The 26450-nt window shown below is 42.8% G+C and overlaps 1 protein-coding gene across 2 annotated transcripts; it reads left to right on the top strand.

The window, feature by feature from the left end:
- Positions 1-1302: 1302 nt before the first annotated feature.
- cetp (cholesteryl ester transfer protein, plasma) lies at positions 1303-16034 on the top strand. Of its 2 annotated transcripts, XM_086208250.1 has the most exons (17): positions 1303-2263; positions 3528-3642; positions 3726-3857; positions 6408-6478; positions 7015-7102; positions 7199-7268; positions 7361-7421; positions 8021-8112; positions 8199-8298; positions 11481-11560; positions 11757-11807; positions 11918-12070; positions 12615-12682; positions 13534-13576; positions 14069-14141; positions 14276-14361; positions 14442-16034. In XM_086208250.1, the coding sequence occupies exons 1-17, from the start codon at positions 2116-2118 to the stop codon at positions 14517-14519; spliced, it is 1509 nt and encodes a 502-aa protein (XP_086064376.1). In that variant the 5' UTR covers positions 1303-2115; the 3' UTR covers positions 14520-16034. The 2 variants fall into 2 exon arrangements, 1 of the variants encoding a protein (XP_086064376.1); XR_015116938.1 differs by lacking the exons at positions 14276-14361; positions 14442-16034 and having other exon boundaries at positions 12615-12750.
- Positions 16035-26450: the final 10416 nt, after the last annotated feature.

The raw sequence follows: 26450 nt of genomic DNA, 5'->3' as shown, positions 1-26450 counted from the left end.
TCCTGGTACTAGAGTGCAGAAACTTTCATGTTAGTTGGGGAAAGCTTTTTGCTGTGGAGCCCATGAACTAGTTTCCATGGTAAATCACAGCTGACCCAGTGGAAACGAGTCAAAGATACTTGTCAGGTATCTGTTTGCTAGTCTGCTGCCCACTGCAGTCCTGCTGTTATCATCAGTCCAGTCCAGACTCCTCATGACCTTCAGATATCCCACTCTCACCCACTCTGTTTTCTGTTTGCTGTAGCAAAGCAGTTCACTGACCTGCCCATCTGGGAAGAATGCTGAATGTATTTGTTACTGCCTCCAAGAGGGTTATGTTCTCACCAGCGTCTATTTGTTCATTTGACAGTCTATTTGGATGTAAGCAGTTGGAGTTTCAACATGGCCAAACTCAGCCTCAAAACTTCATGTATCAGATTCTTTTTTTTTTTGTTGGCAAGTACACAATGTACCTTTCTCAACAATTGTGGTATGAAGTTTGAAGTTTTGTTTACAGATTCTTCGTATCTATTTCATCACTTCTTACTCTGACCTAAACTCCTATTTTAGGACAACTGCTTTCTGGCAGTCGTAGCGGTTTATCGTCTCGTCTCATGCTGTTCATGTCCAAGTCTCAGATTAAATATGTCACATCGCAACCAACATCTGGCACAGACAGCTATACTGAAGTATATGAAATCAGCGTCCAAGCAGAAAGCTGGTCCCTCTGCTGGAATCACTTTTGATGAGAGTACACTCTCAGTACATACACAGTACACACAGGAAATGCTCCCACACAAGATGCAGTGGTTGCTTTAAACACTGCAGAAACGTGCAAGTGAAAATTCAAAGCAATGGTAGTTATGTATGTGTGCAATGTTTGAGCAAAATTGTGGTTACACAGTTGTACAATTAATACTGTGTACATAATTCATTCATGCAAAATTATCATCGTTCTCTTATTTAACTTTGAAATATGCTTTCGATGCAAAATTGTCCCCAAGGAACACAAAAAATGACTGAAGAGCATCAAAAATTGACTTCCAGAGTTGCAGTATAAAAAAAAAACTTACAATTTCATTCTTACACGTGCAAAGGTAAATTTAAAAGATTATGGTATAAACTTGATGTGGTATCATAAAGTTTCATGGAGTATCGCAGCACTCTCAGCTATACCACAAACACACTCACATACACGCTGCAAAACCAAAAAAGCTGCTCTTAGATCTCTTATCTGTCACTTATCCCCGTCGTTGTTATCTGTCCCTCTGTGTTCCTCCCCCTGCATTGTTTACATTGTAAACTCACTCACTCTGACAGGAGTGGACCAGACCAGATTTACTCGGTGGATTCTCAGGGACTAGCAGGTAGCAGCTTGTTCATTTTACAGTTAGACTCTCCATCTAGTTAGTCTGGATAATCTAGCAGCACTTTATTCCAACAGTTGTTGAAATTTATTCGGAGAAATTTGGATCAGAGCACAGTTTTAGCTAACCTGTTGAAAGAGGCAAAAGTGCTCTAAATTTAAAATACACTGAGGAGAGAGCAGATTTGTACTCCAGACGTGCTCCTCTCCAGTGGGAAGCCCAGGTCGTTCTGTGAGGGGATTTAATTTTTCCGGTCATTTTGTATACTGGTCCTAGTATCAGAACATAGAATTTGGAGTAATATCAATAATTTGGAATTAGAATAATAATAATTTGCACTTTGACCTGAGGTTTTTGTACATCACTCTGTGGTCAGTTCCCTTAAACAGGTGAATCTGATCAGTGTTGTGTTTTTCTTCAAGTTGATTAGAAGTTCACAGTCTGATTAATGGAATGGTTTTCTGGTTTCTTACTAGAAAGCTGCTTGTTTTCCCTGACGGTGGAATGAGTGTGTTGGCTGTTGGGTTCTCTCACCAATAGCCAGACTTGTTAAAATCAAGTTGATTGGTTAAAAAAAGGGAGCTTAAAAAAGGTGGAAACAATCATTTCTGTGGAGGAGAGAGCGGTTGGGATATCGATCCCAGTCCAGGACAAACACATATCACTCTAATGCAAGTTTTGCAACAGGACTCTGTTGTATAGAGTCAGTAGGAACGGAGGGAACACTCGTAGACATAAACTGTCCCAGCGTGAACTATCCCACAGCACAATGCCTCTTCATGGTTTCCCACCACGGCTCCTGCTACTCCTCCTGCTGTCTACATTTGGGACATCTCAGGGCTGCCTGCAGGACCCTGCCTCTGCTTACAAAATGAGTGGAGCTGTCTGCCGCCTCACATACCCAGCTGCTGTCGTGTGTAAGTGGGATTTTGTCTTGTTAGAGGTAATATGTAAACACAGGGATTATAATCCATGAATATGTCACTGGTGTTTGTCTTAAGTATTTTTTCAATCATATTTAAAACTAGAATGAGGGAAATTTAGACTTATTTATTTTTCACGAGTGTTCTAAAATTGGTTGGAATTTTCTGATGGTGTAATTATAATTTTGGTGTCATTCCTAGTATGTAGACACTAGAAGTATTGTAATATCACCTCAACTCCGACAACCCCACACAGTCCTTGAGGTTTTGTCATCTGTTGTAGCCTCCTTTGTGATGATGGGAATGAGTGCTCAGTTATGTGATTTCAAGCCATGTCCAGTGTAATTCAGTGCTTGTTAACAAACAAATGTAGCCAGCGATCAATAATGAATGGATCCATCACCTGTCCTTATTTACACTGGACAAGACATGGATCCAAGTGATGTGCAATTCCTTTTCAATCCAATATGTAAACCTCAGCCTGGTGGAACTTTTCATAATTTGATAACAATACTTTGTATAAAATCTTGAAATGTTCTGAAAATATGTTTTTAAATCGTATTGACATGATGAAATTGTTCTAACGCCTCTTCTTTTTGCATGAAACACAGCATTCAGGTTCAGTTAATACTTCCATCTTAGCCTTAGATACTCTTTATCCCTGAGCCTGCATGGTGCTGCATGCATCCAGCAAACCAACAGTCTCTCTCAGTCTAACTAGGCGGGGCTAATTAAACAAGAATCCAGATATGAACTACATGTAAGTGTAACTGTGACCATGGCTGCTCTAATGATTGCTCATTGACTATATGTGTGGTCACCAACCCACATTCATGTTTATAGGGATGGTCCTACAGTCCAGCCAGAACCAAAAATAACAGTGTGCAATGGGTCTGAACATCAGGCTTCTTCTATATTTCTGCACCAACAACGGTCCTTAGGTGGCAACGTTCACACAATCCTTTCTACTAAACAGTCGGTTCAATTTTGAATACATTCTGGATCACACCAGTTTGAATCAATTAACTCAATTAACTGAGTTCTCTATTCGATGAATGGGGCTCCTTCACACCTTGAGGTTTTTGTTTTTGCCCTATTCTTTTGCAACATGGTAAGGAAATATTTTGCATATATGCTGTAAGTCAGGAAGACCTTCCACAATTAATTCTGACCCTGTACGTCATTACTTTCCCGGCAGTCAAACTGCCAGGTGCCTCTGTGTTCATGTGTCTTTGCCACCATGTTTTTGTTTGTGCAGTGAACGAGAAAACTACTAAAGTGATCGAGGCAGCGTTCCAACATGCCAGATACCCGAGTGTGAAGGCACAGAAGTCGCTGAACTTCATAGGCACAGTCGCATATGGTCTTGACAAGTGAGTAGACACACACATAGAATCAGTAGTGTACGCTTACAAAGTCATCAAGTCATGGAGGATTTCTCCTTTGCCCCACCCAGTTTGGAGATTCACAACCTGACGATTGGTCAAAGTAAATTTGAACTTCATCCAGGTGAAGGCATCGCCATGGAGATACACAATGTATCTGCAGTTTTCAGAGGGACCATCCAGTATGGATACAGAAGCTGGCTGTGAGTGTGTGTGTGTGTGTGTGTGTGTGTGTTTACTTATTCTTAGAATAAGACCAGTGGTAGATAAACATTGGAGGTCTATTATGTAAAACCATTCATGTTTCTGTAATATTTGTGTACAGTAAAACATCATTAATATTACTCCTTATTACAATGTTAGTCATGTGTATCAATGTGCCACTCAGGGGTCAAAGCTGAAAGTCATCTGCACATCTTTGTAAAATATGAAGGAGACATAATAGTGTTTGTAAAAAACAAAATAAGTAAACAAACAAATGGACAAACAAATCAGTGCTTATCCTTAATCAAAGCTTATCCTTTAGTGGGATCAAATATAACAACAACAACAACATTAATAATAATAATAATAATGATAATAATAATGATAATAATAATAATAAGTGGCGGCATAAGTCAGAGTTAGAGTGTAGCGTGGCCTTCTAGCAAACGAAGGGTCTCTGGTTCAATCCTCACTTCCCTCGGTGACCATGTTGAAGTATCCTTGAGGAGGATACTGAGCCCCCATTTGATTGCTCCTGATGGCCCTGCAACTGACTGGCGACCCGTCAAGGGTGAATGCCGCCTCTTGCCCTATGTCAGCTGCCCCCTCCCCCAACAGATAAGCGGTCTAGAAAATGGATGACAGGAGAAGAAGAAGAAGAAGAAGAAGAAGAAGAAGAATGAAAGAAGAATGAAAGAAGAATAAATAATGTGAAGAGGGATTAGGGTGTGCAATATTCTACTGACATCTGACTCTGGCTGTATTCATGTATGCATCAACTGTTTGGGGATGGTGGAATATTTGTAAACTGGAGCATGTCAGGGCCAATGTCTACATGTCGGGGCCATTGTCTACATGACGGGGCCATTGTCTACATGTCGGGGCCATTGTCTACATGTCAGTACCATTGTCTACATGTCGGGGCCATTGTCTACATGTCGGTACCATTGTCTACATGTCAGGGCCATTGTCTACATGTCAGGGCCATTGTCTACATGTCAGTACCATTGTCTACATGTCGGGCCATTGTCTACATGTCAGTGCCATTGTCTACATGTCAGGGCCATTGCCTACATGTCAGGACCATTGTCTACATGTCAGGACCATTGTCTACATGTCGGTACCATTGTCTACATGTCGGGGCCATTGTCTACATGTCAGGGCCATTGTCTACATGTCAGGACCATTGTCTACATGTCAGGGCCAAAGAACTGAATGTAACTGATTTCATCACAATTGAATTTGAAATTCTGGTGTGAACCTTGGTTTTTGTCCCTCCTAAAAAATTTAAAATTACACCTACCGAGTGTTTATCTAGGCAGTGGTGATCTGTGAGACTGCATTCTAGCCTTCAATGTCTCATGGTGATGGGGTGGGAGGTGGGAGTTTCGGGGGGGGGGGTGGTATCCCCAACTGAACACCACATGGACACAATGTAACATTACCTCTTTGAATTAAGTAATACCATCTGAAGAACAAGAGTCCATCCATCCATCCATCCATTTTCGTCCGCTTATTCCTGTTAAAGAGTGGCGGGGGGGCTGGAGCCTATCCCAGCGGCTACTGGCGAGAGATGGGGTTCACCCTGGACAGGTTGCCAGTCCATCAGACAACCATTCACACTCACATTCACACCTACTGTCAATTTAGAGTATCAATCAGCCTAGTCCCCAATTGCATGTCTTTGGACAGTGGGAGGAAGCTGGAGTACCAGAGAGAACCCACGAAGGCACAGGGAGAACATGGAGACTCCACTCCCACTCCTGAGCCGGGACTCGAAGCCGTAACCTTCTTGCTGTGAGGTGACAGTGCTAACCACTGCACCACCACGCCGCATTGAACAAGAGTCTACTTTTGTAAATTACTCCAAGTGTTTTGACACCAAATAATGTTTGTATGAATAATTTGTCATATCATCACATTCAGGGCGGCACAGTGGTGCAGTGGTTAGCACTGTTGCCTCATAGCAAGAAGGTTCCGGGTTTTTGAGTCCCGGCTCGGGCGTGGGATCTTTCTGTGTGGAGTCTCCATGTTCCTGAGTGGGTTCTCTCTGGTACTCCAGCTTTCTCCCACTGTCCAAAGACATGCAATTGAGGACCAGGCTGATTGATACTCTAAATTGACCGGAGATACGAATGTGAGTGTGAATGGTTGTCTGTCTCTATGTTTTGGCCCTGCGATGGACTGGCGACCTGTCCAGGGTGAACCCCGCCTCTCGCCTGTAGATGCTGGGATAGGCTCCAACGAATAGGAGGAATAAGGGGAAGAAAATGGATGGATGGATCATAACCTTCTTAAAATAATCACCTAAGTAATTTTTCTTAAGTTTTTCAGTAAACATAATAAACTGGAGACAAAACATCATAGGGAGTTCAAGCAACAACAAAAAAAAAGCTTTGGCAAAAAAAATTGCTTTGGCAATTACAAAAGCATGAGGATTAGTAACAAATGTTTGATTTATTGCATTGCTATTATCATTTCTAAGGAAATTACCAAATTCACTTTTTTATTATCATCTGTAATTTTTTTCTTCCATCTTTTTCATCTAGTGCCAATATTTCAAATTCAATAAATTTTGAGATAGAGTCACAGATTGATCTTGGAATCAACCCCAAACTTTGTGAGTATATCTATATCTATATCTGTGTGTGTGTGTGTGTGTGTGTGTGTGTGTGTGTGTGTGTGTGTGTGTGTGTGTGTGTGTGTGTGTGTTCTGCCTTTATAAAAACAGTGCATGAACTGAGCTTGACTGATTGATGATGTGAGTGATTAAACAACATACTGTTTTCTGTTGATGAGTATAGGCACGCCTATTTAAAAAAACTGAATAATTTGCTTATTGAAATAGATTCTGCTCATTTTATTATGAACGGAAGAAAACCATTGTGTTCAAATCATTTAATCATTGATTGCCTCATCCTGCATTGCTGATTGACTCATTCACATTATCCCATTACGTTCTCCTTGTTGCTGTGGAAATAATTCTTTGGGGTGGTGTTGCTGAGTCAGAAATTCTTCAACCAACAAATACTTGTTTTTTGGTACCATTGTGCTACATGGATCATCATACAGTCCAGATTGTTCCGAAGTAACCTGAAATAATATAGACATAACATCCTACATTGTATGTCTCAAATCTATTGCCTGATTTATCAGACTGTGGTGAGGGGAAAGTTGCTGCAGACACATCCAAGTGTTCCCTGAACTTTGATAAGCTCCGTCTGCTCCTGCAGGGAGACAGAGAGTGAGTAACACGTGAACCCTGAAAGACTATCAGAACAGAATGACCATCTGTATGTTTCACTGTTTGATCCTGTTGGTGTGTTTTTTTGTTGTTCAGACCAAATTGGCTGAAGAAGCTCTTCACCGACTTCATCACTTTCACTGTCAAATTAGTCATCAAAGGACAGGTTACCCCAAAAATACCCTCATGTCTCAATCTGCAAGACTTCATGTTGATAATTTAGCATGTTGATATATTCTTGTCCGTTCTTAAATGCAGATTTGTAAGGAGATCAACAAAGTGGCAAATATATTGGCTGACTTTATACAAGACACAGCAGGTTGGTTCATATGTGTGTGTGTGTGAGAGAGAGAGAGACTCCTAATTTCATGTAAAGTCTTCATAGTATATCTGGCAATAAATCTAAATCTAAAACTGAAAGTTATTAGAACCACTGGCCCCAGTATTCTGTTAGTCAACAGCACCCTCCTCTGTGCTCCTCCAGAATTAGCCTGCTGCTGCTCGTATGTTCTTACTCTCAGTCTTGGCACTCATTGTACTGTACCACAATTTAGTTCTGTGACTCTCAAAGCCTGGGCCACTGTTAGCCTTTGATTATAGTGCTGCACAATAGCTGGCTCTGCGGAAGAAGCCCTGCTTTGTATATTCATAAATATTAAAAGGACTAACAAAGTTGTGACAGTTTTTGTCGCAGGCATTTAATTAAAAACCAGGTTTAAGCAAGTATTCCTGCACCACTCTGTTCCAAGCTAAGGAATACATCCTCTGTTTCCAGTAATTAGACGCTAATAAAAATACAGCATTTCAACCAATAGTTCATTCAGGTCAACCCACCCCCCCCCCCCCCCCCCACCATAGAATCCCACTGTTTAAACGATCTCATCCCCCATAAGACTGAACTCCTGTATGTGTTCACAGAGCAGTTCCTCAGTGATGGAGACATCAGAATGGACATTGGAGTAACTGGTCCTCCTGTCATCGCCACAAACTATATAGAGTCATACCACAAGGTAAACCATACCAGGAAATACAGTCACATACACAAGCAAAGGAATTATCATCATTGCAACCCTAACCCTTCTTAAAAATCTTTCAGGGGCTGACCAAGTACAAAAATACGACTGCAGTGATCAATGACTCTGTTTTCCACCCCAGTCAGCTGACTGAGAACAGGATGCTCTACTTTTGGATCTCAGGTCAGTGGTCACTATAGTCAGTGCTAATACTTTGTTTTTGTTGCGGCTCGGCCTGCCATTCAACCTTCCCTACGTGAACGCGCTGCTTTCCCCGAGACATCTGAGCGCGCTGCTGGGGAGTTGCGTAACCTGCAACGAAGGCGGGTGAGGCGCGCGTCATGATGCACCTGCAGCTCATCCGCTCGTTACTCACCTGCATCTAATCAGCTCCCTCTGGCTAGTATAAGTTTGTTTGCCTCCCAGTCCTCGTTGCGAGTTTGTCCTGAAGAGTGCAGATAAGTTTTTTTCAGTCTTCTCTGCTCGTAATATTGTTCCCTTGCGTCGGTTTCCTGGAGAGTTTGCCCCATGAAGAGTTCTCTCTGCGCATTCCTTTGGATGTTCCCATCGTGACTTTCTGATCACTTCCGTTTTTTGGAATTCCTGTTCCTCATTCTCAGTGTATTCCCTGGAGCCTATTATCCTCTGGGATTTCGGACCTTAAAGCAGGGGTGGGGAATCATGTGCCAAGGAGGGTCGTGTGTATGCAGGTTTTCCGTCGAACCAAACACTTTAACAGGTGATTCCACTGATTAACACTCCTCTGTGGCTGAAGGTGTGTTAATCAGTGGAATCACCTGTTAAAGTATTTGGTTGGAAGAAAAACCTGCATACACACGACCCTCCATGTCACATGGTTCCCCAACTCTGCCTTAAAGGAACACTTTGCGTTTTTCGTCACCTTAAAGGCACTACCCGGAAGTGAAGTTATTCAGGCCTCCGTTGGCCCACGGAAGCTCCTGTGACAGTGCTTTCAGTTGAAGCCTTATTCCTTTGAGATTATTGCTATTAAAGCCTCGCCAGTTGGCAACCTAACCTGTTGTCTTGTGTCGTGCTATTGGGTTCAATCTACAAACCTCAACAGTTTTGTTTGCATTAGTCCTCAGGATACATGTGGATCTGTATCAGCTCGATACTGGCCCAAATCACTACGTAGCATATTGAAAATACATATACAAATATTATTTAACATGATTCATTAGACCACATTACCACATAGGCCAGTGGTCCCCAAACTACGGCCGCGGGCCGGATATGGCCCGCCTCCACATTTGGCCCGGCCCCCTGAACAATACCAGAGACGCATTTTGTTTTTTTTTGTCCATATATGTGTATTTGTACTTGATAATAAAAGTGATAGCTAGCTATGAACTATTTTGATTATGAACTATTACTGTGTTCACACCAAACACGAATTCGCACATTCGCCTCATTCACGCTGCGAAATTTAGCGCTGTGAATTTGTGAGGTGAAGTTTCGCCATTCACGCAAGTTGAAAATATTCAGCTTTGCCGAAAAATTTGCGTCAAGACAGCCAATCAGCGTTGAGGATATGCCGACCTCACGGCTGACTGTTGCAAGATGGAGGACAAGTTGATTGTGACTATGTGTGGGAACCCGGTTCTATATGACACGACGTGTCAAAATTACAAGAACCGGGTGAATAAATTGGTGTCCATTCGTGAAATTATGTCACCGATCCTAGCTAGCAGGTCGTTAAACTGGCCAGTCGTCATCCGAAAATACCGCTGGAAGTGACAGTTATACAGCCCCTGGAGGAGCTTGGTTCACCGAGCGGTGAAATTCACCGAGCTGTGCTCGCCTCTGGATGGTTTTGTTAACCCACATACGATGGCGTTTAGTTTTCCGACGTATTTCGGCCTTCCATGGCACGTACAACGCAACAGTTCTTTGAATATCCATGGTGAAAAGGCAGAATGAAACATTGCTGGAAATACTCGCTACTCGGGTAGGTGGGCGAATTTGCGTATTGGCGTGAATGACACTAATGGACACAAAAATGATCCGGCGTCAAATTCGCATGAATATGCGACGCGAAACTCGCATTCGCGTTTGGTGTGAACACACAGGAATAGAATAGACATAGTTACTGACTGTGTGTTCACACCAAACGCAACGCGAATTTTCACGTTGCGTTTGGTGTGAACACACAGGAATAGAATAGAAATAGTTACTGACTGTGTGTTCACACCAAACGCAACGCGAATTTTCACGTTGCTTTATTCGTGCGAATAAAGCAACGTGAAAATTTTCATTGCCATTTGTTGTGAACACAGTCAGTAATTATTTCATACACGCATAGAACGTGACATTTTATTCCACCTTTCTGCAGTCCGTGCCCCTATCTGGGAACCCCCAGAAAAAAATCCTAGACCCGAACCCAGGGAGGGTTATTCGGTAGAGTCATTATAGATTTCCTGACTTTTTTTCTCTGAAGAACCCAGAGAGGGTTATTTGGTGGTGTCATTATATATTTTCTGACTTTTTTTTCTCTGAAGAACCCAGAGAGGGTTATTTGGTAGTGACATTATAGATTTCCTGACTTTTTTTTCTCTGAAGAACCCAGAGAGGGTTATTTGGTGGTGTCATTATATATTTTCTGACTTTTTTTCTCTGAAGAACCCAGAGAGGGTTATTTGGAGGTGTCATTATAGATTTCCTGACTTTTTTTCTCTGAAGAACCCAGAGAGAGTTATTTGGTAGAGTGGCTTTCTGGAAAACAATACATTTTTACGTTTAGGCACCCCTGCGATCTTTTTCTGTTACAAACTGACCCCGGCCCCCCATCAGAGAACGGAAAAGTTATGTGGCCCTCACAGTAAAAGGTTTGGGGACCCCTGACATAGGCACTCCAGTCTACATGCTGTAAAGGGGGAGGAGTCAAGGTAACAAAGAACTGTATTAGCTGTATGTGTCAAATATTACAAAGCTGAGTCAGGCTGCATGTTTGCATGACTTTCTTTATGAAAGTGGGGAACATAGTGGAATATTTGTTTCACATTTGCATGTTGTTACATCACAGGTGAAGCAAAGTGTAGCTGTACAAATATTGCATATTATTAACTCCTTGTTTGTCTTGGAGAGGAAAAAGTACTATTGATTTGGTACCTGTATCACCAGTTAAGGACAGGAAAAAGTGAGCCATCCCTGTCACCACACTCCTGACTACAGAGAAGCAATGTCCCTCTTCCACCCATCCCACTTCCTCTCCCAGCCTGGCTGAACAACACCACATTTGGTCTGATGAGGATCTCTTATTGTCATTTAAATGGTTTTTTTTTTTGGTTTGTTTTTTAACATACAGCTCTCTGTTGTGGCTATAAATTGTTTGTTTTTTTTACCAGATCAGGTTTTTAACCCCATGCTGAGCGCTGCCCACCTCGATGGCCGCTTTCAACTCAACATCTCTGGAGCAGAACTCGCTGTACGTACATCTCCCTGAATATTGTGCAGTAAACATACAGGCCTTATATTCCTATTGATTCTGCATGTACCAAAAATATGCTCAGCCTGCGCATCTTTTCTTGTTAAGTAGAAGATGTGGAAACAAAGATGATGAAATTGACAAAGTTTCATATCTTCTGCTGGTTCTCATGTTATTCTAATGAACGTGATCCTAGGAACTTTTCCAGCGAGATGTCTCCATTGCCATGCCGGAGCTTTTAAAAAAGGTAATGTGAAAAGTCTCAACACAAATTCCCCAGTACACACTTTCTGTATACAGACAGTTCAAGAACACAACAATGTGTTGCATAATCTTGCTTTGCCTTTACGTGTCCAGTGTCTATTTGAATCAGGATCTTCTGAGCTACAAGTGTGGAGCTCATCTGTTCCCTACCTTAACACCTCAACCAAGGGAACCACTGTCTGGGCGCAGGCCTCTGGGCAGCTCTGGTGTGGGAGTCAAGCCACATCCACCCTCTTCTTCCAGACGGTGAGATGATGGGTTTGAGGGGGATTCATAAGAACTTTAGATATACAAATATGTGTAACTAGATAAGGTAATGTAAGATGCTAACTGGACAGCACTTCAAGTAATTGCTAAATCATTTTGGCCCACACTAAAATATATGGAAGAAAAATGGACAATCAAACTAGTTGACTGTCCAAGCATAGATTATTGATTCCTATTGTTGTAACACGTCCTAAAAAAGTATCCTAATAGCTATTGGTTAATGCTTTGTTATATATGAGTGCTGAAGAAGCATAACTGAAGCGCCATTAACCATTTATTAATGTGACCCTTATTGTGGAACACGTTTATCTTTTCTCCTTCCTGTTCTGCCTCAAATTTTCTCTTTTATATAAAACTATGAGACATGATACAATTTTAGGATGCCTATTGTCAACTGGCTGGGACCAATGTTGAAAATAACTCCATTTCTGACAGTGCTCAGGGTAGGTTCTTCTATGAAGATTTGAGTGTGTTTAACTGATGTTCTATGTTTGTTTGTTTGTTTAATTGTTGTTATTTCTAGGACATTGTCATAGATGTCACAGCTTCCTATGCTGACAAGTGCCTCTCTCTGCAGGGCAAACCCTCAGAGTAAGATCTGTCTCCTTAATTTTCACAAGAAACATGTCATGGTGACACCAGTTTACATTTTGTTGCAGGTAAATTCAGCTTACATACTGTACCTAAATGGGAGAAATTTACTAAATATTGATCTCTTGAAAGCACCCAGTATGTCTGCAATAATCAGCCAGAAATCCATTGCTTCCATCTCCAGAACCCCCACCCCCCATAGTCAATGGTTGTATCCTTCAAACAATGATGTAGGAACCCTTTAAAGCAGCTGTTTTAGACATGCTAATTTATCCAATGTCCATTTCAGTTCCAGAAGCACAAGAGTGGTATCACGTTGCAAAGTCCTGGTTTTTTACATAAATTTGATGCAGAGAGCTAGAGATTTGGAATTCGTGCGGAAACAGCTGATCAGCCAAATACTAGCAAGCTTAGGATCCTACTGGCCACCATAGCCTCTCATTACAGAGGGATGAGGCAACAGGTTGAAATCTGCAAAAGCACAGTTAGATGTCACCAGATTCTTCACACTGGGCCTGTAAAATAGTCTCCCAGTCAATGCCACAGCCGCTTAAAGAGCAGACTTGCATGTTTATAGTATTACATAAAATAAATGTTCTGTTTTAATTATTGCATACAACCTACACATGAAGACACATCTTGTCCTTCACAAACTTTTTTCATCAGAAACTACACTGCTTACATCAGTTCAGGTTAGGGGGCTTGACCATGAAGCTGCTCGCAGCCCATTACCCAGTGTTTAAAAGGGTGTGGCACTGTCCTGCACAAAATACATTCACAATTGTTTTCCTGCAGTACCTTAACAAACCCTTTTCTCCATGTTGTGTGATGATCGTACTCCTTTTCTCCAGGATTACTATTAAACGAGTTGAGCAGCCCCTCCAAAATCCCCAGGTAAGAATCTTTTCTATACGCAATCCACAGACAATGTGCTTCATTCATATAATAGTAGAGCTACCAAGACGAATGCTGTTGAACTGTGGCAAAAAAAAAAAGCTTTGTAGTTATGACCTGGCGTTAACGTGAATCTAAAGTGACCCTTTGTGATCGATAATTCTTCATGTGTGTCAGTCTTCTGAGAACAAAGAGCGATGTGTAACTCTGAACAGATTAGTGAAGGGTTTTGTTAACTGAAGTACCAGCAGTGGGCAAAGTGTCTCCAGACAGGACAGCAGTTTCTTGTTGATGATGCAAGATGGCATTTTTGGCTTTGTAAGCAATGTGATCGCTGAGCAGCCTCTCAGATGAGCGAGCCCCTCACTGCAAAGTCATCCTCCTTCACGTCAAGTTTTTTTCCATCTCTTGCTGATATCAAGCTGATCCTGAAAACATACAGTGTTTTTGAATCTTTTGATTGGACTCACTTCAAGAACCATCTTTCTCTAGGAGCTGGATGTGGCCTATCAGGAGTTTGTAAAAGAATCTGTGAATAAGATCGGCATTCCCAAGGTTCTGTCAGGTATGAAGCACACATGGGAAAATACTCTGTAATGGCCTGCGTGGAAACGTTATTGTGATGTCCCCTTTTTTTTTTTTTTACTTGAATAAAAGTTAAGTCAAATTTTCTGAAGTGATTTTAATATTGTGTTCCAGTACTTGAGACTGAGCTAACCAGGCTGTTGGACAAACAGGGAACCAATTTATTTGATATATTTAACCCAGAGGTTCTTCCTCAAGATGTGAGTGTTACGTGTTTTCGCAACATGACAATTTTTCTGTATGACCTTGTATTCAACCTCCCTTCCTGTCCATACTGCAGGGCTATGTGATCATTCAGATGGATTTTGGTTTCCCCCATCACCTTCTGGTGGAGTTCCTCAAAAGGACTCTACAGTAACTGTGCAACCCTTGAACATCGTGGGCAAGGTTTTGACCGGTTGACTTTTGAGCTTTGTGATTTGCTTGTGGAGAAATGATGCATAACAACAATACTGGAAAAAAAGTGTTACAAGCTATGCAGTTTTGTGTGTACAGAAATCTTATGAGCCAATTACCAGAAAATTGACCTTATTTGTATTTTGTGCAGCCTTGCATGGACTACCTGTCATGTTAGTACTTAGCATGGCATTTTTTAGATAATTAACGTCATTCCGTTCATATTATTTCAATTTTTCACACTTGAAACAGTAAACAATATTTACAGCTAATAATGTGAACTGTTTCATATATGTTTTGTTGACAAACAAATAATGCTTTCTCTAACATGATGTGTTGCAAGCAAATTGTTGTTAAAGTAATAGTAAATTGGTATAGATAGTTCCTCCTATAACTTGGTCCAAACAAATTCCATCCATCCATCCATCCATCCATTGTCTTCCGCTTATTCCTGTTAAGGGTCTTGGGGGGGCTGGAGCCTATCCCAGCATCTACGGGCGAGAGGCGGGGTTCATCCTGGACAGGTCGCCAGTCCATCACAGGGCCAACACATAGAGAAAAAAAAACATTCACACTCACAGTCACAGTCAATTTAGAGTATCAATCAGCCTTGTCCCCAATTGCATGTCTTTGGACTGTGGGAGGAAGCCGGAGTACCAGAGAGAACCCACGCAGGAACAGGGAGAACATGGAGACTCGACACAGAGAGATCTAATGCCAGAGCCGGGACTTGAACCTGGAATCTTCTTGCTGTGAGGCCACAGTGCTGACCACTGCACCACCGTGCAGCCCAAAACAAATTCAGCAACTAAAAAGTTTTGTTGTAATATGCAGAAATGATCATGTTATAAATAAAATTCTTTGCTAATTATCATAGCGACATCAGATATTATGTCAAAATATTAGAGGAAAAGTAAAATAAGCAGGAAAAAGCTGCTACAAAACATAACTACAAAAGCTTGAAAATCCAGATTTGTAACCAACTGATTTTTTTTTTCTCCTGCTGGACATGTAAAGGTATTCAATATTTTAATCCAGGACTTTTGTTTACAGGAATTCACAAGACATTCGCCTTTTTCTTGATGTTTCAACGGCACCAGTTGCTGTCACTTTGACCTGGGAAGAATTCTGGTCTTTAGGATTAGGTCGGGGCATGGAGAATAGCGCCACCAGGGGGTGGCCACGGCCACCCCTATGAATCTGCTGGCCACCCTACTGGCCACCCCACTTGCCAGTCACACACATTGATATTGATATTGATGATATTCTTCTATAGCAAGTTGGTTAAGTCCCTTTCACACTGAATAAGACAACCGCAAGGTGCAGATGGTGCACCTATTGCTGATGTCACAGTACGGTCATAGCAGCGAAGCAGGAGCTCCCGCCTGATTTAACCAAAGATACTCTGCTTTGTCAAATTGGCTTATTGGCCAACAGTGATGTGAGGATAACCTCGCTCTATTTGTTACTGAGTAGTTTGTACGCATCCGATCCGCATCGATCTCAAAAGAGAAGACTATGAATAAGTAAGTCATTATTTCTCATTCTTTAGTAAAATGTAAAATGCGTGGTGACGTGTGCTTTTTAAGTGACAAAGGTGCTGTTGTTGAGTTACGTAGCTAACGGGAGCTGCTGCTTGTACGCCATCCATCCATTTTCTTCCGCTTGTTTCTGTTAAGGGTCGCGGGGGGGCTGGAGCCTATCCTAGCGGCTACGGGCGAGAGGCGGGGTTCACATTCATACCTACAGTCAATTTAGAGTATCCAATCAGCCTAGTCCCCAATTGCATGTCTTTGGACTGTGGGAGGAAGCTGGAGTACCAGAGAGAACCCACGCAGGCACGGGGAGAACATGGAGACTCCACACAGAAAGAGCCCGTGCCCGAGCCGGGACTCGAACCCGGTTCGGTTCGAGCCTCTCAGCAAGAAGGTTCCGGGCTGGGAGGCTGCTGTGGTGACCACTGCACCACCGTGCAGCCCGCTGCTTGTACTGGTATGTCAATTTGTAGACAATGAAGAGAAAGTCCACAGACATCTCTTCTTATTTTAAGAAGAAAATTAGCGCAGTCGGAGAGAGAGAGCTGACAGGGGAGCAGCAGAGGCTTATTGATGAGGAGGAGGATGGAGGGGGGGGGGGGGGAGCAGACAGAGCTGCATGATAATGACAGGTTACACAGGTAGGCAGGAGTCAGCAAAAGCAGGTGTTCAACCTGCTCCTGGACCAACAGGTAAAATTATTACTGTGTGGCCCTAATATTACTGTGTTTATAGTGTGTGTTCATTAAGTTACAAACCATGATATGATCACGTGGAGCTTTTGATTAATGTTTATTGGTGGTTGAGTTTGGTTTGTCTGAATAGAAATGCCTACTATTGCTATGTTTTATATATGTGCGAGTGTGTGTGCGTGTTTAACTATAGAGAGGGGCTTATGATAATAGTAATTATTATTTTTACTATCATTATTATTATTATTTTTATGTCAGAATGACTGATTTTGCCTCTTGTGTCATTATAGATACCTCCAGTCAAGATCAGATAAGCAGCCACAACTCAGAAACTTCCCCCAAACCTACCAAGGGGACAGAAGACGGTGCTTCTCTAAAGACTGGTACACCACACATGAATGGCTGGAATACTCTCTGAGTAAATACTCCTCCTACTGTTACGCCTGTCGACGCTTCAGCCTCCCCAACTCAGGTGATTCAGTATTTACATCCAAAGTGGGGTTCAAAAATTGGAAAAAGGCAACCTTTGAAGATGGGGGACTTTTAGACCATGCCAAATCTGAAGCACATACTAATGCGATGTTTGCATGGGCAGAGTAAGAATAGTCCACTTTAATGCAGAATATAACAAGTAAGTGAGGGAAAACAGAGAATACACAAAAATCACTAAACCCTGCTCCTCACAGCCACACAGAACACTGCAAATAAAGAGTCAGAAGGTGAGAATAGAGGAAGTTTTCTCTCAATTACAGAACTACGGGCCAAACACAATCCCATAGTCAAAAAAAATGACAAGTCAAAAGAAATGTGATGTACCTTGGGCATGATACACAAAATGAATACTTGATTGTCTCGCTGAAATGGTCCACACCTCAATAACCTTCCCTGGCGGAACGTCCAAAAGGGATTAATAAAGTAATCTGTCTGTCTGTCTAATGAAGTTGCCCAAAGTGAGGCTTTCTGCATTTTGGTTGATGAGACTAAAGACTTGAGCAAGAAGGAAGTGTCTCGGGAGGGTCGTTTCCACCACAATAGCACTGACCACTCCCACATAGGTTTATAAGCTGGAGTTTCCACACTCTTCACTAGAACTGAAGAAGCCTCTCGGATGAGAGGTGAAACGTCTTCAAGATAAACTTACATCCAGTTGACCAGATTTTACTTCGCTTCGATCTACGATGACCTGGATGAATGAGAACCTACACAGACAGCAAGAAGGAACAGATGTCCTTTGTCATTAGAGACTATGACAATGGGTCAGTATGTGAAAGCTTTCTCACCTTTGAGGCAGCACAGCGCCTGGATGCTGCAGCACTTTCACAGAAAATAGTGCACATCTTGCAGAAGCACAGTGTTGACTTCAGACACCACCTTGTAGGGCAAGCATATGACGAGCCTCTGTCATGACTGGAAAGAACACAGGTGTGCAAGCACGCATTGCCGTAAATCAGAGGCCCCATTAGATTTTTATGTACACTGCAATGCACATTGTATAAATTTAGTGTTAGTTGACGGAGTGAAATGCATCCCTGAAGCTAATTGCTTCTTTTCGCTTTTGCAGAAACTGTATGTCTTTGTGTCAGGCTCATATGTGCATCAAAGGTGGCTTGAGATACAGAGGGAGATGTTTCAGGGGCCCCCAAGAGAGTTACAAAGGCTGGACACATGGTGGGCATGTAGGTAAGGTGAAAGACAGACTGCCAGCCATCATACGTCTGCTCAAAGAAAAAGCAGAAGACCAAAATGGTGACAGAGCAAGTTTGTTGCCCTCCTTGTAACATTGACCAGTGTTCTTGCTGAGATAAAATATCTGTCAGATATTTTACAGTCCCTGCAACTCGATTTGGGCACAACTGTCACACTTGTTGACTCTCTTGTTGACACATTAGAGAGTTACAGAGAGGGCTCTGTCTGAGGACAGTACTCGGACTCTTACAGAGCGATGCAACATCAGTGGGACATGTCCTCTCGGCCTTCAGGTCAGGCCGAGCTGGAGGCTTAAGGGCCTTGCATGCTCAATCCAATAGTTCAAAGACAAGTCAACACAGAGGAGTCATTTCGGACAGGTTCATTTATTCCAGTTATTGATGCGCTTCTCTCTGCGGTGAGGAGAAGATTTTCTGAAGACAACTGTGTCATAATGAAAGGGAAACAAGTCCTGAATCTTTGCAGTCCCACATTTTGTGAGAAAGATGTGGTGTTTCCGTTTGCCTCACAATACAACTGCAGCACTGAGGATCTACAATATGAGATCCCCAGCTTAAGCACATCCTTGAGAGGAAGCGAACTGGCAGTCTGGTCTGGTTTGGTTACACCAAAAAGTGTCATGGAAGTCACTGTCTTTCTGGATCCCTATAGAGAGGTCTTCCATGAGATGTTTAAACTGTGCAAAATCGCACTTGCCTTGCCTGTGAGCACTGCATCTTGTTAGCGCAGCTTTTCTATGCTGAAGTTAATCCAAACTGCCTTGAGAAGTACCATGACTGATGAGCTCTTAAGCAACTTGAGGGTGCTAAGTGTGGAATCAAGAAGGGCGAAGGCCATAAATCTTGATGAGTTTGTGGATGTTTGCCAAAAAACACAGCAACAAAGTATAGAATAAAGAATAAAGTTGTTCTGAAATGTGAGCCTGGTAATCAGAAAGGAGACTGATCCCTGCTGGGAAATTTTTACTGTTGCAAATAGCAAAGCTGTGACTGTTTCTGAAACATGTATTATCAGCATTAAGTGTTTCTGTTTGTATCTGCAAGTACCTGCTTTTTCTGCTTTGATTACAATAAATGTAGGCCTTTGAATGAAGCCGTACATTTGTCTTTTTAAGGAAAAGGATAACTAGCCCATTTTAAAAACAATGAATCACCAAAAACTTATACATAGTGCAATAAAATAGGATTGCTGTATTGCTGTGGGACTCAAAATGTTATCTGAACTGTTGTTAGTCTATGCACATTCGATCATTAGTACCTTTAAATGTAAAACAACACAGGAAGTATATGAGCAGGTGCTTCTTCAAGCCTTTCCCATAGTTTTCTATTAGCCTATGTCACACCGCGGTGAGGTGGTGGTTCTTTGTCTTGTCACTTCCTGTCTTATTGTGAAATATTGACTCTCCTCTCGTTTCAGGTCACTTGCCCTTCCTCCTGTGCCAGTCTGATTGTCTGTCCCGCCCTGATTGTTTCCACCTGTGTCCCCTTACCTTGTGTTTAGATAGTCTTTGTCTCCCTTTGTCCACTGCCAGTGTGTTTCGTCCTCTTGCGTTCACCCCAGCCAGAGATTCAAAGCCCTGCCACAGCCTTGATCAAGTTACGCAGCCGTGCCTGTTGTTTTCTGTTTGCATCCCCCTGAGAGAGTTTTTGGTTGTAAGTTTTATACCTTAGTCCAGGGTTAGTAGTTTTGTTTACAGCCCTTTTTCTTTCCTCTGCTTGGCGTGATTTTTCGTTGGTTCACTTTCATAGTCCTGGGCCTCCAGTTTTCAGGAGTGCTTTTGAGTTTCCTTCATTGTCTTTTTTTCCTCCACAGTTGGAGTGATTTTCATTTGTTGATAATATTTGATAGCTTTTGTGTTTCCCTCCTTGATTGGAGCGATTTTCATTTTGTATCTGTTTCATAGCTCTGAGTAGATGAGTTTAATTTTCAAAGCCCTTTGATTTCACAGCATCATACAATAAAATCCCTTGCTGTGAACCCTGCATCTGTGTCCTGTGTCTGAGCCTGGTCCTGTCAGCCTATATACGACAGTATAATAAAATAATACTGATAATAGTACTAGTTTAATAAAATTCCTGAAATTATGGCTTTTTAGCTGTGGTGTGCACCCCCAAGATTTTAAGCGGCCCCACCAGGCCATCCCTATGAAAACCTCTGCAGGCGCCACTGTACATGGGTTCCATCATGAGCATATTCATGTTGCTGTACCCTGCACTCATTTGGTTTAAAGTCAAAAGATAATCACTTTGAAGTAAGTAGTTTTCCTTGTATAACTGTTATTTTCACATTTATAGAATGTTGGCACTGTGGTAATGTAGAAATTGTATGTTGCAGGTGCTATTGGTAGCAGAAAGGGACACCCTTCTTTTTTTTGGACTCTGTGCCCCCTGATGGTTTTAGGGATCAGCAGTACATCACCAGATCCAAAAATAAGAACAAAAAGTTGCCCTGCTCTGTGGCCTGCACTGTATTTTGGAATATTTAGACAAGCCTTGTTCCATGGCTGCTTCTTTCAGTATAGTCTTGTTCAAAAGAACTCAGATGATACTACGACTTTGCCACTGGATGAGTTGAGTCAAAAATGTGTTGATAAATAATTGGGATTACTGACAAGAATAATGAGGCATGTTTTAAAAGCAGGTCAGCCTTGTGCTTTTAGCCTGTCAAGCATTTGCACACCAACACCACCAACCTAACCTTCCTCCATCATGAAATGTCGAGTAGCTGAAGGCACCAGTCTTCTCTGCATGCCCCAGTAACACTTGAAAAACGTGACCTCCATATCTATATATGACCATATATATGTCTATGACCATATACGATGACTGGTGTCACTCACGTTGGTGAGTTGTGCAAGAGTGCAAACGTGAGCACGTACATCCCATGTTTTGGTTTATGCAACTCCTTTTACTAAGGAGCTTGTTATTTTATCTAAAAAAAAAAAGAATGTGGGTCATCCATTGTGTGGTGCAGAAAGAAAGTATGAAAGTCAACTGACAAAAAAAAAACCCAAAACAAAACCAAAATTGTTGCCTTTAAATGAAACACATTTTAACATGGAAAGATCTGACCCATTTTCGAAGATACAATTTATCATTTCAGGAATTAGAGAAGCAGGAATTTCAGCATTTTAATTTGTATATGTTAAATTGTTGTGTGTGTGTGTGTGTGTATATATATATATATATATATATATATATTCACACACACACACACAAACAATTTAACATATACAAATTAAAATGCTCATAACATAGTTAACATAGTTACATAGCTACTGTGGGATGGAGGATGACAAGAAGGAAAAGACAGCCTTCAGGTAAGGAACAAGGAGGAGCTGAAGGCATTCCTGCTTGGGTCCTTGGCAGAACACTGTAACGTATACCCAGGGGTGAAAGTGGCTTAAAAGTCTTGCAGGAACTGTACGCTGTTGAAGTTCGCCGACTTCACCGGGTCCGTTGATGAGAAGAGATCAACCGGAGTTGTCTGCTTTTGACAAATCAACACTTTATTTCACACAACAAAGCAGACACAGATATATCTGGAGACCCCACTACATGCACCTTGAGAGTGCAGCAGAGAGTCTGAATAAGATATTAACAAACAGTGAATATATGCTTGAAGCCACACCTTTTTTGCATACGTAATTTTACACTCATGCATATCACACTTCTTGATTAGTACTCCAGCCTCCTGCACAGTCAGATCGTCTTGTCCTGTTGTTTTCGTCATTCAGCCTTGACAGTTCGGGGGCAACTAGCAGCCTGCACAACTTAATACAAACAATCATGTCATGTACTTATACATAATCAACTCCTGATATAATGGTGACATATGAACAGAACATGATCAAAAGCTCATTTTCTCACAATTCCCCCTTTTGATCTCCTTTAGGAGATCACTCTACCGTAATTAATACCGTTGAAAATCAGTTTCCTCCTCACGACCTTCGGACTCATCAATTAGCAGAGGCATCATCTGTTGTCTAGGGTATTGTCCCAGATCTTGTTTTTCGATGATAGCAGTAATCAGCCTGACTGACAGGGCTCTAATACACGGTATGCAACAACATCCACAAGTAACAATGATTCCTGCAAATGTGGCCATGGACATCAGAATAGACATGATTAAACCTTTCCATTTCCCAAAAACCTGTGTCATCCACTCTTCTAAGGAATTGCCCACTCCAGAATGTTCATGCATAGTTTTTGACAGGGTTCTGAGACCCTCAAGAGCTCTGGTAACCGACCCATCAGGTGCAGTATTGTTGGGGATGAAGGTGCAACACATTTCACCGAACATAGAACACACGCCCCCTTTTTCAGCTAATAACATTTCTAAGGCCATTCGGTTTTGCACAGCCATCAAGGAAGTGGGGCCTAATTGCTCTGCCAATCCTTCAACAGCATCTCGAGTGAGGTTGGAGAGTCGCAAAATGTTATAATGTACATAGTTTATTCTATCCACATTCTTGTTGGGGGTTATTGGAAACAGACCAGCCAGAATGGGAATGTTTTCGAAACCTGTGGCGACTTGGTCAGCTAACTTATATTCCCTCGGAACACCCCGTGGAACCCCTATGGCATCAATATATGTAGGCGAGTTGAAGGTAGGATCAAAATTAGTGGTCGAGCGTTTAGAGAGGATGTGACGTCTGCGACGGCGGGTGAGGGCTGCTGTGGAGGATGGAGTTGGATGGACAGTCTGGTTCCCAATCATTACTAAAGGGGCAGCCAATCTAGCCATAGCACATAGACCTATTGTATGGTCTGGTACTCGGACAAACAATCGGTTTTCACCACAGTAAAAATAGAGGCCAGCTCTAGCCCATGTCCCAATCAGGCTGCGATTGTTGTGAGTAAAGTTACACCAGTCGAGGGGGATTTGACCATAATTTGTAGTGGGCTCTGGAGATGTCAGATTAAAACAGGTGTAAGTTTTATTACCCGGGTGTGGTGTGAAGTGTCCCGTGGCGGTGTCATTAGGAATTGGCGGGAAAAGGCCAGCCATGGTAGTACAGTTAGTGGGGGTCGCGGCATGAGTTAGTCCCAATAGACAACTGTATCCCCATTGGTCTGAGGGGTATAGGGGAGCCGGCTCGGTATAGAGTGCAGGTCTTGCAGCGGCACAAGCCACACAATCTCCTACTTCTTGTTCACGAGCGGTGGAGGCAATCCAACTTAACCATAAATTGCTATCTTTGTAGCCAGTTGCGCGGGCGATGATGTTGACAGGTTTGAGTCGGATATAATCTACCGTGAGTATTTCTTTATCTGATTTTGGGCCTGGGGGCGGTGTAGGGGCTGATGGCTGTGTGGAGGTCTTATCCTTGGGAGGTGAGGGTAGCATAGTAATTTTGATCAATCCCATGGTGTCAGTGCCCAGATGTTCCACCCCTAATATCAAATACAGGGGTGGGGGGGTTTGAATGCTTGTTACTGTTGGAGGTAGGTAATCGAGGCCAATTCAAGGACAAGGTTACCGGATTTTGAATGGGACTATAATCACGCTGAAAATTGAACTGCTCCCATAAGTCCCGCTCTGAGGCCCCGATGGGGGGTTGCCATACTCCGCTGTAGGCCACCACTTTGTTCCACGTGTTAGACCACTCCCCCCTTGCCTTGCCCCCGGTGAGGCACTTTTTATGGACAGAGTAGTCAAAACACACATATAGGTCAGATCCTCTCCACGAGCTGTTTCTTCCCTTGCAGTTGATTACTGCACACAGGTCAAACTGGAATGAGGTGGTAGTCCCACTAATGTATTTTAGTTCAACTCCCCCGTATCTTCTCAGACACTTGTCAGTTGGGGTCACGGGTGGTTCTCCCCGTTTTACCATTAGCCTCCCCCTTCTCTCAGGCAGTTCTATGAGAATAACAATTAGTGCGGCGATCATGACACTTAAAACTCCTAATCCAACCAACACCCTGCGGTTCTCCCACATCCCCATTTTACTTCTTTATTTCACTAGAATAAATGAATGCAAAACAACTTTTAATACACTTGATTCAGCTTTAAGCAGTTAAAACACAGTGCTGCCTGTGAGGGCTAACTTGAGCATAGCTGCAAGAAAAGTAAAACATACGACCAGCCAGAGGATGATGAGCAGAATCAATTGTCCATCATCTATGTTGTCAGCCATTCTGGGTGGTATCTTCTTTCTTCTTTCTTCAGTCACAGGGGTCGACTACCCTGTGACCTTGCCACTGACCGGGGATTATTTTGCCCTTTTGTTGAGGTCAGGGTTTGATTCTGACTCAGCCGAGTCAGTGCACCGTCTTTGAAGGTCTGTGTGGATCTCCTGGACCGATCTGCCTGGTTCCTCTGCCGCTGCGCACTGGCTCCAATGGTACCACGTGTCTCCTTTCCCCCTGAGCCGCACCGCGTGGGACGTCCTCTCAGTCACCTGGAATGGACCAGTCCACCTGGGTTAAGCCAACTTCCGCTTGATGACCAGCAGGACCCAGTCAGCAGTGGGAGGATGCCCTCGACCTTCGCCTGTCTTTTGTCCTGGACTTGTTTGGAGAAATCTGAAATGAGAGCTTGGAGTTCAGTAAAATATGCTTTGTGCCCTCTTTCGAATTCCAGCTCCACTGGTGGCAGGCCTGCTCCTGGTCCTGGGAAGTGCCTTCCTGTGGAGAGTTCAAATGGGGTGAAACCTGTTCCCTGATTAACACAGCATCGAACTGTCATTAGAGCCAACGGTAGAGCATCCAACCCATTTAATTTTGTCTGTGCACAGATTTTAGCCAATCTTTGTTTGATGGTTTGGTTCATTCTTTCCACCTTACCTTGTGATTGAGGGTGATACACGGTGCCAAACGAGTGCTTCAACCCCAACATTGCTTCCACCTGTTGTAGATGTTGGTTTTTGAAATGTGTCCCATTATCTGATCTAATTTTCTGTGGGAACCCATGCCGAGGAATGTATTGATTAATCAAAAACTTCACCACTGACTTGCTATCCTCCTTCTTTGTTGGCCACGCCTCTGGCCATCCTGAAAACACATCCACACACATCAACACATACCTGTACCCTCTGACCGTCGTCCCCATGTCCGTGTAGTCTATCACAATCTCCCTGCCTGGCCTGGTCTCCAGAGGAAACATACCTGTCTCGGGTTTAATGGTTGGCTTAGAGTTGTACAGGGAACATATGGAACAGCTTTTTACCCAATTCTTTATTATGTCTGATAAAAACGGATGCCACCATTCTTTCAGATTTTGAGTCATCTGAGCCGCTCCCACATGACCGATTCCGTGTGCTTCTTCCAGTGCCCGCTCTCTGATTCCAGGGGGCAGTATTAGCCGTCCATCGGGCCCTCGCCAGAGCCCTTCCGTTTCAAGTTCTCCTCTCTGTTTCCATGTTGTCTTTTCATGTGGTGAGGCCCCCTTTTGACATCGGCTGATGTCAATCAGTGTGACCTGTGGAGAGATTTGTAGTTCTTCTTCCATACTCACCATTTGTAGTTGGGGCAGATAACCTGTCGCTCTTTTTGCTGCCGCATCTGCTTCTCGGTTCCCTGTTGCTACTTCTGTAATGGCATTGTCATGACCTTTGCACTTTATGATAGCCACCTCCTGGGGAAGTTGCAGAGCTTCTGCTAATTCTCTCATTTCCCGCTCGTGTTTCATGGGTTTGTTACCTGCCGTGAGGTATCCTGCTCTGATCCATTGTCCCAGTTCCACATGTGCTGCTCCGGCAGCATAGGCAGAGTCTGTATAGATGTTTATTCGTTTTCCTGCTCCTAGTTTGAGAGCTGCAATGAGAGCCATTACCTCTGCTTTTTGTGCAGATTGCTGTCCTTCTAGTTGCTGGGCCTCTATTGTCACCCAGTTGGGTCCTTCCTTCTTCACCACCGCATAGCCTGCTTTCAGTCCACCTTTTTCATCTTTGTAGCAACATCCGTCTGTGAACATTTCTTCAGCATCTGTTAATGGTTGAGCTTTCAGATCTGG

This window comes from Aulostomus chinensis, chromosome 7, assembly GCF_037954235.1.
Source record: "Aulostomus chinensis isolate RoL2024-O1b breed Wild chromosome 7, RoL_Achi_v1.0, whole genome shotgun sequence".
NCBI lineage: Eukaryota > Metazoa > Chordata > Actinopteri > Syngnathiformes > Aulostomidae > Aulostomus > Aulostomus chinensis.
Note: the sequence above shows the minus strand (reverse complement) of the source record. Positions and strands in the feature narration are given on the sequence as shown.

Coding starts and splice junctions, on each gene's coding strand:
- cetp (XM_086208250.1), top strand. CDS start 2,116: ATGCCTCTTCATGGTTTCCCACCACGGCTCCTGCTACTCCTCCTGCTG. Junction 6,479..7,014: donor TGGAATCAACCCCAAACTTT/GTGAGTATATCT, acceptor CTGATTTATCAG/ACTGTGGTGAGGGGAAAGTT. Junction 7,422..8,020: donor CTTTATACAAGACACAGCAG/GTTGGTTCATAT, acceptor ATGTGTTCACAG/AGCAGTTCCTCAGTGATGGA.